This window comes from Strigops habroptila, chromosome Z, assembly GCF_004027225.2.
Source record: "Strigops habroptila isolate Jane chromosome Z, bStrHab1.2.pri, whole genome shotgun sequence".
Taxonomy (NCBI): Eukaryota; Metazoa; Chordata; class Aves; order Psittaciformes; family Psittacidae; genus Strigops; species Strigops habroptila.
Genome location: NC_044302.2, coordinates 58,441,328 through 58,454,006, shown reverse-complemented (window position 1 = coordinate 58,454,006; position 12,679 = coordinate 58,441,328). Strand labels below are relative to the sequence as shown.

At 40.1% G+C, this 12,679-nt stretch overlaps 1 protein-coding gene across 1 annotated transcript in view; it reads left to right on the top strand.

The window, feature by feature from the left end:
- The window catches only part of ERCC6L2 (ERCC excision repair 6 like 2), a 61,970-nt gene extending 55,321 nt beyond the window's left edge, over window positions 1-6,649 (top strand). The window contains exon 18 of the mRNA XM_030511844.1: window positions 6,506-6,649. Coding sequence (XP_030367704.1) covers window positions 6,506-6,535 — 30 coding nt within the window. The 3' untranslated portion in view covers window positions 6,536-6,649. The remainder of the gene's footprint in view (window positions 1-6,505) is intronic.
- The last annotated feature ends 6,030 nt before the right edge of the window (window positions 6,650-12,679 follow it).

Sequence of the window (12,679 nt, the reverse complement as noted above, 5' to 3'; positions counted from 1 at the left end):
TTCTGGCCATTTTCATGGCCCTCCTCTTGACCTGCTCTAAGAGGTCCATGACTGTCTTGTACTGGGGACCCCAGATCTGGATGCAGTACTCCAGGTAGAAGTCTCATGAGAGTGGGCTTAGAGGTGAATTACTACCCCAAATTGCTACATGGAGGACCCCTGTAGGGATCAGTTACACTTAATTATGAAGGTTCAATCACCCAGTTTCAAGTCAGATCTTTCTCTTAAGCTCCTCCTTTATCTCATCTATGCAGGTGACCAGTAATTCAGGGAATAAATAACCGTAGATTTATGGTACAGGTACACCGGGTGTGTGCACCATGAATCCTTTCACCACTGAAAGCATAGAGAATCTTGTGTTCCTGATCATATCAGACTATTTAACTCTATTACCCTTTGAGCATGTTTATACAGCAGTCTATGCTTGAGGAAAGCACTGGTGCCAGTCGCTGCTTTATGCCACCTCTGCTATGTAGGCAAATTTGGCTGTAGCGCTGGATATTGTGTGTTCTGACTTTGGCATGAGAGCTGCTGGGTGCCTGTTCTGGCTGCCATGTTTCAGCTAAGGCAAATGTATTTACATTTGTCTTCCACATTTGACTTTATCCTCAACACTGGAGTTGGAATGGGCCTGGTTATGGTCATAGCATTTCTCGCAACATCAAATAATGTATACTGTTACTTTGCACTCAGCTTTCTGGGCAAGTAATTTTTATTAAACTTTAGCTTTGCCCAACAGTTCACTAGTGCTATGTAGTGTTGCAGTCCCAAGCTTTGAGGATAATGATGTGGAAAAATGGGATCAGGTTGAACTGTAACTTCTCTTCTGACGCATCGAATGCATGTGTTACCAGATAGAATGATAGATAATTTTTTTTACCCAGTTGTGAATATAGAGACTGCACCCCATTCAACTACTTCTGTAACAGAGCATACTCATTCTTTCTAAGATGGTGAGGAACGTGACCTCAGAGTTCTAATTAGCATTTTGGATGCAAAACAGAGGCAAATTTGTACATCTCTGAGAACATAATAAATACTTTCCAACATGTACTTGGGGGACAAAATAAAGCTGCTGGATCTCATTTTTATTCCAATACTTAATATACTACCCGTATTTCAAAAAGGAGGGGTTCACCTGTCAGTTGTTGAGAATATGCAATACAGTATGTATGGAGTAAAGAAGTTCTGCATACTGACAAATTATCAACTTACTCCTGAGTGCTTGCTGTAATAAAATTTCCGAATGAAAACTGCTCTTCACAGATTGGAGGAGTGGTTATGAGATATGTCATATCTCATTCGCTGAATAGCCTTATCACGTTTATCAAAGCTATGGGGTCATTTGAAGGAGTACCTTATCATAGTAACCAAAAGAGGCCAGGGCTTCATGTTGCTCTGGAAACCTTAACCCTAATCCTTGATTTCTGTAAGCTTTGAAATCTCAGATGTAATGCTGTATTAGTAAAGAGTTTTACATTGAATATACTGTATAGATTGTTTTATGCGAAAGGTAGATGTTACGAAATTTTAAAACCTTGGACACTGAAGCTGCCCAGCAGGAGTCTGTGAATGGTGGTAGTTTTTGTGGTCTGGATGTCTGCCCACTGGAAAATAAGCCTAAATTTGATCTGGAGCACCTTCTACTCTAGGTCATGGGAAGCCATTGTAGGCTTCGCTCTGTCTCTGTGTTAACCATTGTGCACTTATTGTAAGTGGAAGCTATCTAAAAACCTAACAGGGAAATCTGAGTTAACTACCTGGAACAAGGAGCTCAGTACTTGACATATTTGATAGAGTAGTAAAATCCTTGGTATTTACAGGCAGCTAACGTAAGTAAGAAAAATGTGTTCCGTAATTGTTTTTCTCACCTTTGATCTATGCTGTTACCACTTTATTATACCCAATGATATTTAAGATACAAACTGAAACGTAGGACAGTCAGTTGGAACAGCTTTAAAAAAATAAATTAATCTCAACTAAGAAAATAAAAGAACCTGTAAACTGCTAGTTATTCATATATTTGCATTATGTACAGCTGAATGAAGTCAACTTAAGACAATGAATATATGCACCCTTCTTGTTGTTAATAAATACGGCATAAACTAGGGCCTTTTACTGGTGATGTCAGTATTGATTTTCTTTACAGATTAGCATTCTTCTGCTTAGAGAGGCAAACTGCTGCTTAGTTAAAGAAGAGATGATTTGGTGTAAGAAAGAATATCATCAAATACGGAAAAAGGCTGCTGCATAAAGAAAGGGAATAGTCCCTTCATGTCCACAGCAAAAAGAGGAAAGTTAAATGGCTTAAACTGCACCAAATATAATTGAAGTTAGATAACAGGGAAAATCTGTAAGAGTACATCTTGTGTAATAGGTTGTGCAGTGCTCATATTGGATGTCATCAAGAGTAGAAGAGACAAATATCTGTTAGAAGTTGCATCACTAAAACTGTCATGTTTTTTAGGCCAGAAGGAGGGACTGGTAACTTCTCAGTCAGAGGGCTTGAAGAGCTTGTTGGTTTCAGCTGATATCAGGGCACTAGGTAGAGGCTTCACCTGAGCACCACCAGCTTATCGGTCACGGTCTGAACCAGCAGACACTGGGAGAGCAAAATCTGAGTGAGTTAGGTAAGATTTCTTATTTTACTTACTTTAGAAGAACCTCAGAGCAGTGGAACTGTATGGGTAGAAGGCTGAACTGCATGGCTGATTGCAAAGTATGAAGCCATCTTCATTTTCCTGAAGTAATCAGGAAATCATGTTTCTCATCTATAGGGTGATCATATGCATAAATCAACATGTCCACAGAAGCGTGTGTTTTATTCACATGCGTGCCAAGTCCTGATGGTGTATTTGTGGAAATACATTTGTTATGTGCAGTTGAACTGAGCTACAGGGAGATGTCTTGAAGTAAGTTGTATGTCACTCTGTAGCTTCCTGAGCAGATTTAACGTATTTTACTAGGGAATATCACCTAAGCCATAAATACTGCAATTTACTGTCCTAGGGATCTGTGTATAAAATATTTTTGACATGAAAAAGATGTCTGTATAATTTAAAAAATAAGTATCTGAACAAATTCAAAAGGGAAGAATTTGACCTATATTTGAAGGCATATCCTTTAACTATTAAAAAACCCAAAAAGATCGATTTTGTGTTCTTGGAAATACGTGATTATAATTTTCTTTGGCTTTAAAAATGAAGGAGGATTTGGGGGAAAGAGGTTGTGTTTAGGATTACAGTAGAGTGGAGTTCCAGCTTCCACAGGTTCCTGCATGGCTGCAGGGAGGTACATGCTACAGGGTAATTGTGACAGCGTCCTAGTGTAAGGGAATAGCTTCATGGTAGTTATCACCTGATTTCAATATAAATCAGCCAGGAGGAGATGGGTGTCTCTTTTGTCATCACTTTCAGCTGGAAATGGCAAACTAGATTTTTACTGCTCGTTGTTGCAGTTTCCTTGTTCTTTTGCTCAATGGGATTCCTATGTGTCTGGCTCTGGGTCCCTGACCTAACAGGGTACCAATAGCTTTCATTGCCTTCAACTGAAGTTCTTTGCCTGGAAAAAATTACTGGGGGGGGTGGGAAGGTTGCTTGTGAAATAGTAAGAAATCTGACCCTGCCTAAGCTAACAAGCGCAGCTCTGTCAGCAACCTGTTTACAAAACTGTCACCAGACCTAGTTAAAAACACTGTGTGTGTCCTGGGACTGAGTTAGTTCGGATCTTAACCATGTTTTGCAAACTGGAGCTATGCTTATAACTACACTTGGGAGTAGCCATGTGGTACACAGATTTCATATTTGGTCTAGGGGAGGGATACTGAATAATTTCGGATAATGAATATGTTTGAGAAAGTCAGGGAGTGCATGCAAACATTTTGTGAACATGTTAAAACTGTTTGAAAGGATGTATTTGCTCAGCTTTAGCAGGTCATGACTTCAAGCACTGAAAGGCAGGCTGATGCCAGCGCCATGGCTTCAGCACAGTGAGTAAAAGCAGCGTTAATAGGAGGGAAAGGAAGCTGGCAATAGCACAATCAAAGTATCACAGGATACTCCAAAGACCATCATACTACATCTGAAAAAGATGGTTTAAGTTACTTGCTTAGGAATCTTGACAGCAGAAGGAGAAGGGGGTTCTGTTCTTCCACGGAAGCATTTAACTGCCTTTGCTGCTACATACTTTTCTGTTCCTGCAGTGCCCTGCATATTTTATTCACCGCATACCTTCCAGATTATGCAACAAATGAGGTAATATTCTTATGAAAACTCTCTCTCCTTGCATTTACCCATTCCAAGTTGCACATCTTGACTTGGTGCAATTCTACGGAAAAAGAGTAATGACCATTGCACATCTGACTTTGTGCCAGAATCTACCTTCCTGAAAAATTGATGACTGGCTTATGGTAATTCAGGAAATGCAATTTTTTCTATCAAAACTGGGTGTCTAGGTATGCAGATGAGAAAAGTAGGCAGTAATTCAGAGCGCTTAAGAGGTATGCCTGTTTTCCTGTAGATCATGTTGGGTCCATGTGATGCTAAATGAGTCTGTATCTCGTGTGATTCTGCCAGCTAATTCTGAAAGAGAAGGAGAGCACATCTAAACAAGATGATTGCAGGGCTTCAGAGTTGTTTGCTAACATCCTAACCTTTGTTTGTTTGGCATCCAAAATGCTAAATTTCCATTTCAAATTATTATCTCAATTATTCTTTGAGTTTGCTTGAGCTGAGAGGGTAGAATCAAGAGGTCAGAACTTGACCATGCGTCCTCAAGCAGTATGACTGGATTAAGATTGCACACATAACTTACAAAAACTGGAGCATGAGCAGGCCAGCTGCACTAAAGCATTGGTTTCTGAAAATGCACACATGCAGTGTAATCACATTAGAATTTGTACTAGTCTATTGCAGCATGTTCCAGTGGCTGAACGCTAGTTGTATATTTGATATCAACATTCCCAATCGCCAACACTGCATCCATTAAAGACAACGGCAGAGCAGTGGGGATAGCTCAGATGCTAAACAAATACCAGCTCAACTCAAAATGAATCTTTATTTTACTTCAACAGAATTGTTTATACTACAGGGCTTTTCTTCCCTTATGGTTTGATATTAAGATGTTTCCATCAAGTGAATGCTCATGTAAACATGATCTCCTATATCACCCTGAAAATCATTCTATGCCAATTACTTTAAAAACAAATACCAGATGTCCGTTTATATTGTTTGAGGCAAATGCTCACAACCATTGGCAGAGCTGGCCTGCCTGTGATCCAGGCTGTGGTGGAAGTTCCAGCAGAGTTTCTAGTTGTTCTGTTTTATAATTCATGGCAAAAAACCACCCCAAATTCATAATGTGGTCTATGTGGGAATGTAATTTAAGTGTCTCTGAGAAAGCTGTTTTCTTAAAACTGCTTTTTTGTGCTTTGGTCTCATCGCCTCCGCAGTAGATTCAGATATGAACTTGGCTAAGTCCGTCTGTGTGCAGATACTGTAATAGCATAGCTAGAGTAATTCAGTCTCCTCCTGCCTCCCTCTCTGCCCCACATTGTTTTGTAATTGCAATTATATATGTTGCTGTATTACAGTACGCTACTTCTAATTTAGGACTCTTATACTTGGAGGGAGTACCGAGACATATGTTCTCTTTAATCAAATGTTAAGGTTCCGTTCTGCTTCTGGTGTGTCACTCTATGCAGTATTTGACAAAACCAGAATCAAAGTTCCTTATAGCAGATATTGTTACTTGACATTACTACATGCCCCGATCATTAGCAGTAGATAATATATTATATATATGAGATATATATACTTATATATTTTATATATAATATATATACTCTGTATATTATATACTATACATATGTATGTGTAGTATAAATTACAATTATATTGTAGATTATCTGTACAATATAATCGATTTCTAACATATATGGAAAGAAACTATGATTATATGATACACATTTTAGGCCTGTGGCAAAACAAATAGTAAGTATTTTGCCTACATACTTGACAAACTGTTGTTTGAACCTCAGGAAAGTAGAATAATTTTGTGGTTTAGAATTTTGTGGTTCTATCAAATTGTTGTAATTGGGTGATTCACCATCTGATGGCACTTTATTTCAAACTCAGGAACATCAGGCTGCTAAGAGAACACTGGAAAAACATAACTTGCATCCATAGCAAATGCCTGAATTCAGTGGCATTCATCTCTGATCCTTTGTAAGCTGAAAACATGAACAAGGTAGAAGAAATTAAATAGGAAAATGTGCTTGGCCTAGACAGTGGTATTTGTCTTGAAACATTTATGGGTATGTATGAAGGGATTCTCTTCTTAAATTCCATTTCATTAGTGGAGATAGAAGTAGTACGAAGGCATTTAAAGGGGAAAGTTGGATTTGCTACTAGTTGTGTAATGGAAAAATTAAAATCCTCAGTGATAATGAGGAAAGCTGTTTAAAGTTGGTTTCTTTTAATCTTTTTTTTTTTTACCTTTGGTTCAGGGTCATATTAACATTCATGAATACCAGTAAAAGGAGGAATATCCTAGCTAGTGACTGAAAAAGCCCAAGACGTGGAATCTGTTTGCACATGGAGATCCCGATGTCCAGAATGTCAAACTCTTCTGCCACCCTTGCTCAAGAAAGGTAAAGATTTAGCCTTTTAGCAATGTTGCAGTGTTCTTTCTGTGTGGTTACGTATTTAGACAATGGTGGTAGGTTCAGCATGGCTACAGTTTTTCATCTCATACATGAAGTCTTAGCTTCTACCATGAGAAGAGACAGCTGTCTCCTGGTAGTCTTGAGGATGATGTGTCTGGGGGAAAAAAAAAATCATGGTAAGAAAATAATTTTAGAAAGTTTTAAGGGAGTTTTAAAAAATAGAATGAGATATTTTTATTTTACTCTCCTCACCATGGAAATCCCAAGACTCATCTTAATAGAAGACTTTGTGTTAAAGACTCAGAGCGAGCAATAAAACACTCTGTAATTGACCTATTATAGTTTAAGCATGTCACCGGTTTATCTTTTATTGTTTCATTCCTTCAAGCGAGAAATGAGTGTTCAGAACCACTGGAAAGCTGCAGTCTGTTCCTCTTGGTAGCAGAGAACTTCCATTTTTAACCTTGCAGGATTACAGGGCAACAGACGTGAAGTCTGTGATGTGTGTCTGGCTTTACCTTTTGTTTTTGTTCAGGCAAGGAACTGGGAATTAACTAGAAAAGATTATAGCTGTCCAGTAGCTTGGTTTGGATGAGTCAAGATGTGCAGCTGTGGCCTCTTCACAGCCACAGAGACTGCAGCTGATCTGGGATGCAACCTGGAATTTCTTCATTCTTGGCTTTGTGCTAGAACAGTCATAAGGAAAACTCAAAATCTGAAAGGGAAAGAAATAAAGGGATCTTTCAGAACTGTGGTGTCCTCTGCGGAGAAGAAGGTTGATGTCCTTGGGAAAAAGTTAGTATTGGTGAGCATACAGCTGAATAGTGTACCATGATGCATTTACACCAGTTTGCATGAGCATTTGTAATCCTCTCATTTTTGTTTTAGTGTTTTTATAACTTTGATATTTCTTGTGCAGTTTTGACAATGTGTTTTTTGAAATCTTTCAGATTAAAAAAAAAAAGGAATTCCATTACTTGGAGGTGGTTGATTCCCACATGGATCATAATGAGCATTTAGAATCACAAATTCACAAATGAAGTAGCTAAAGCCGGAAGCAATAGGTTGCAGTCTCTTCTGTGGACCAGCCAGTAACGGAAAGAAGATGTTGCTAGTAGATGTCACAGAAACTGGTTGAAAACAAAAGAGGCATATTTGTATTTTTGATTCTATTCTACAGTCTGGAGACAGTGTTTGTGTATTTTACACAATGGATCGTTATGCCTTGGCTATGTTGCATCAGTCTTTTGGAGTCTGCAGAGTCTTCTCTGGTTTTCCATTTCTTTTGTGTTACCCCAAGCTCTTCGGCTTGTTTCCAAACTAACAAGCTTCCTCAAGTGCACTGTCTGGGCGCCATCAACGGGTATTTATGGTACAACAGGCAGAATTTCTCAGCTCTTAGTTCTGGTGCCACAGCAGCTCCTGGGGGCCAGGACCAGAAATTGCATGAGAAGTCCCAAACTGCCCTATAGATGATATTGTGATCAGGAGGATGCTCAGTTCGTCTTTGGGAAGGATGTGCACACAATCTGGTGATGGACATGGAGGTGTGTGAGGTCAGGGTCATCTACTGTTTCAGTGGAGTGTTTAGAAAACAATGGTGCTGCTCTCCAGGAGATTTATATGGAGCATGAATAAAACACTGTTTTTAGAACTCTGCAACTTGGCCAAAATTCGGCAGGCTTTCAGCTGGGCATGACCCTGACATTCTTATCCCTTACAGTAAGGTAACACCTTTTTCCCCACCCCAAATATCTCTCCCAAAGCATGCAGACAAAACAGATTCTCAGTGAAATAGCTGTAAGAAAAACATAGGGAAGAGGGAGATTGCTCCCCTTTGACCCCATATTCAGAACAGCTGTACTATTTTAGTTGAAACTTACCAGAAAAAAGTCAGCTTGACGCAGACACTCAGCATGGAAAATCTCATCTTGAGCACTTAGAGTTTGGCAAAGTTATAAACAACTGAAAGCAGGGTCCTATAATGGAAAGCGTTAAGCAAGCTTAACTATTGGTGAAAGTAACAGCAGTGTATGTAATACAAGTATAAATGTATATTTGTATGCATAAGCAGATAGAGAGTATCCAGGATGATAGAGCAGATATCAATGGCTCAGTTGTATGGCAGTATTACTGGTCAGGTACACAGCAATGAAAGAGGTACAGAAATCAGTCTGTAAGCTCCTCTGCTTGTTCATTTTAAGCTCTGCAGAGGCAGTTCAGCAGAGGTGCTACAACTGTAAGGCAGGAGAACTCCTGACCTGTTGAAGGCAATGAAGCTACTTCTTTTAGACCAGCATAATGGAAATGTTCAAGGAGAGCTGAGCAGGAGTTTGGCCAACATCTCAGTGTTTAAGTGTACTCACTTGCTGTAAGGCTGTGGAGAATTAAGCTCTGGAGGTGGTATTGAGGCAATGGAGTAACAGCTGTGGAAAAGTTTGCCCTTTGCCTATTCTGTGTATAGTTTGTTCTCACCAGCCATGCTTGGGAGAGGAAAGGATGTGAGGTTTTCATATGCAATAAACTTACCTGTCTGTTTTATTTCTCTGGATTATAATGGAAAATAATATTAGAAGTACTCAGTGATTTTAGCTTAACTAAACAAGGAGTGACAGAATGAACATTATTCTTAAGGAAATATTCTTGTGGGGAGGACTTTTCTTCATCTTGCTATGCAGTAAAAATAGCTTTAATATGTTTGCATCAGCAGTTTCTACTCTTGAAAGCTGTGTTTAGATGGCATTGGCTTTTATTTGTCTTTGGCATGGTATGCACATACCATGTAATCCATTTTTTCATCAGCTTGTTGCTAATAATGAGCCACCTAAGCTCTGAAAACCTCCCTCTGCTCTTAGCTATAGAAGAATGCTTAAAGGATTTAGGGATGTCAGTCATCATCTTGTTTTTTAGCAGGAGTGTGTGTATGTGTGTGTGGGTATAAGGGGAAGAGAGCCCGAGCTGAAGTTCAGAAATTATACTCTGTGTGTGGTCTGAGGTTATTTCTCATTTCATAGAATGCATGCTTCATTCCTGGCTCAGGCAAAACTTGCACGTCACTGAATAAGTCCCTTATCCAGTTTCCAAAACACTGAAGAGATTTGAAAGGGCTCTGTGGGTGGACTGCTACTATCAGCAAAAGCAAATAAGCTAACCTATTTAGCTAAGCATTTTTTAATACTTAAACAGAATAACCTTCAGCAACACTTGAACAGTTGTGACCAGCTAAAGGAAGAGAATGGAAAAAACCCACAGAAGTTTAAGCAGTCATACCTTAATTAACATTAAAGGCTGGATTATAGGTCTTGGTGTGTGGAGGTGCTGCCTGATCAGTCCAGGGAGAATACTGGGGAATGATTAAAGGAACTGACTGTGCTGCTAGGCGTCTCCTGTGGTGCATCAGTCATAGTTTAGCATGACCAACATTCACCTTCATTCAGCATTTCACCTTCCTTTAATCAAATGTGGTACAAACTCATTGTAGTCACCCCAGAAAAGATGAATCCAAAGACTCCTTGTATCAAGCTGTTTTGGTGTCCAACATAAGTAAATGCTTTGACCCTGGAAAACCATGGGTGTCCAGCAGCAAAGCATTATTATAGCAAATGCTAGCTCTGTGCTAAATCTCATCATCCAAAATAAATTCTGGGCTATTTCGTGGCAGGAAAAAAAAAGGGGGGGGGGGGGGACCCAAAAATAACAACAACAACAACAAAATCCCAGAAGGCAGTTGGGATGCTAATGAACCAAACCAATAACTGTGGGTGAAACCCAAATGACAGCACCAGGGAGCGTTACAAAATGTTACAATTCATCTAATTGGAGATAGTTTGGCCAGAACAGGGTTGAGCACTCCAAATCCTGTTTTCAATCCAGTATTCAGTGATCAGGATATCACTGATCTTGATACATTTACTCGAAATTAGCAATGTAGCAAACACCTCAACTGTAGTACCCATTTATTTATAGGATTAACTTCATTATTGCTCTGAGCTGAATCAAGATGAAAGAATCTCTTTCAAAGTAAATCTCAGACAGAAATCTTGGAGCTTGAGTGATGAAGATCAGTGAAAACCCTGGCAGGGCAAAGTGTAGTAACATAATTCACTTAAGATGTCCTGTGACAGGTATGCAGCAATGATCTCCTTGCCCTGGGTAGCACAGTGTGGACCCACACTTCTCAAAGGTCTAGCAATCTAAAGGCCTTTGCCCAAGGAGAGATGTTCCTGCTTCACTGTGGCAAGACAGAGGAAATTGTCAGGTTGTAGGTGGAGGATTTTGCTGAGAACTTTGAAACCCAGAACCCAACTTCAAATACTTCTCATCTGCCAATGCCAGTGCTAAATTATGTCCCAAAGGTCTCACATTCTGAATAAACAGCAGAGAAATGCATGTTGCCAAGAGGCTGTTGAATCACAGGGTAGAAGGAAGAATTATTGGATGTTTTTTTTGCTTCCCTCATGACATTAGCAATTTTTACTTGCCTGGTGCATGCCAATGACTGATGAATTGCCAAAGCCATGTTGCCTGTTGTCTTTGCAGGATGCATGGAGCTGGAAAGAACTGTGCTGTTCTTGTCTGTGTCCACATCCTAGTGCCACAGACCTCCCACTTCACATCTTCCATGTAGAAAGAAGGGAGGGAGAGGCTTAGCCTCCCCTTTGACGTCAGATCTGTCCCTATTACCCTTTCCCATGGGGAAACTGAGGCACGAGGCAAGAGATCTGTGATGGACCCAGGTTGCCATCGACCTGAGCTGTGAAACTGTTCTTCCTTTCTTAGCTTGTGTAGCATCCTGCAGTAGATCTGCTGGGCTGATCGACAGACCTGCCCAAATGGTAAGCACTGAAGGGGGTTGTGACATGAAGTACTTTGTGCAGTCAAGGGTGGACCGTATGGAAATCTGCAAATCGTGTGCAGTTGCAATCTAGACAGGTTAATCAACAGAGGCCCAGAAAAGATAATTATGCTAGGGCATGCATAATTAAAAGTGAAGGATGAACAAATACGGACAGCAGAACAATTTGGCTGATGGGGAAAAGCGGGATTTTAAGAGATTTTAGGGTTTTCTTCAGGCCTGTCGCAAGTGGTCCAGAGAGAGTTCTGAATAACAGCACTACAAAAGTCGTTTTATGTTTTCCCTGCTTTTGGATGACAGCAGTTAATGTTGAAGTTCTCCACATTTTCACCAACTCCGAAGCTGAAATTTGTCTTGTGTTGTTGTTTATTTAGCCTGACTAGTTCTGGACAAGGTGTTAGCCCCTCATTCATTTGTGCTTAATGCACAGCAGCAAGTCCAGCTGACAAATCTGGGGCTGTTCTCGGCAGTTGTCTGCATTAGCATCTGGTTACTAAGACCAAGCTGTGCTGCCAGACCTCCACGACACTGTCCAGACAGGGCTTTCCCAGAGCTGGATGAGCCTAGGAAAAAAAAACCCACCCAAACCCTCTGCGAGAAATCAATGCCAATTTCAAATACCACACTGTAAAGTCCTTCTGCTTGTGAAGCTAGCAATCAGAAAACCTCTGCCTGGAAGAGGGCTCTGAACCAACTCCTATTATAGGACCTGACGCTGAGTTCTTGGTGGTAAATGACCACATTACTCTTTGGGGCCTGTGGGTGTCAAAGAAAAGATGCATGTGAGAAAAGTCACTGGCTGAAAGCAGGGGCGTGTTTCGAGCACTAGAGGTAGTTTAGTAGCCCAAGCCTGTTTCTGATTAAAATAAGAGTCCTTCAGATGAATGGAATGTAAACCACATACCAATTATTGGAATCCCATAAAGGAAACACCCTTTTCCGTCTGTCTATCCATCCATCCGCCCACCCACAAAAGTACAGAAATATCCCTCTGTAGAAATGATGGAAAAATTCAGTGTTTGCTTCCTTTTTCCTTACCTCCCAAGTGCTGGATGACAACTGAAGAGATGAAATTGCACTGAAGCCACTTAAACACTTATCAAAGAAATGGACCTGCTAATTAAAAGGATAATATTTCCTGGCAGCAAGACAAAACACAC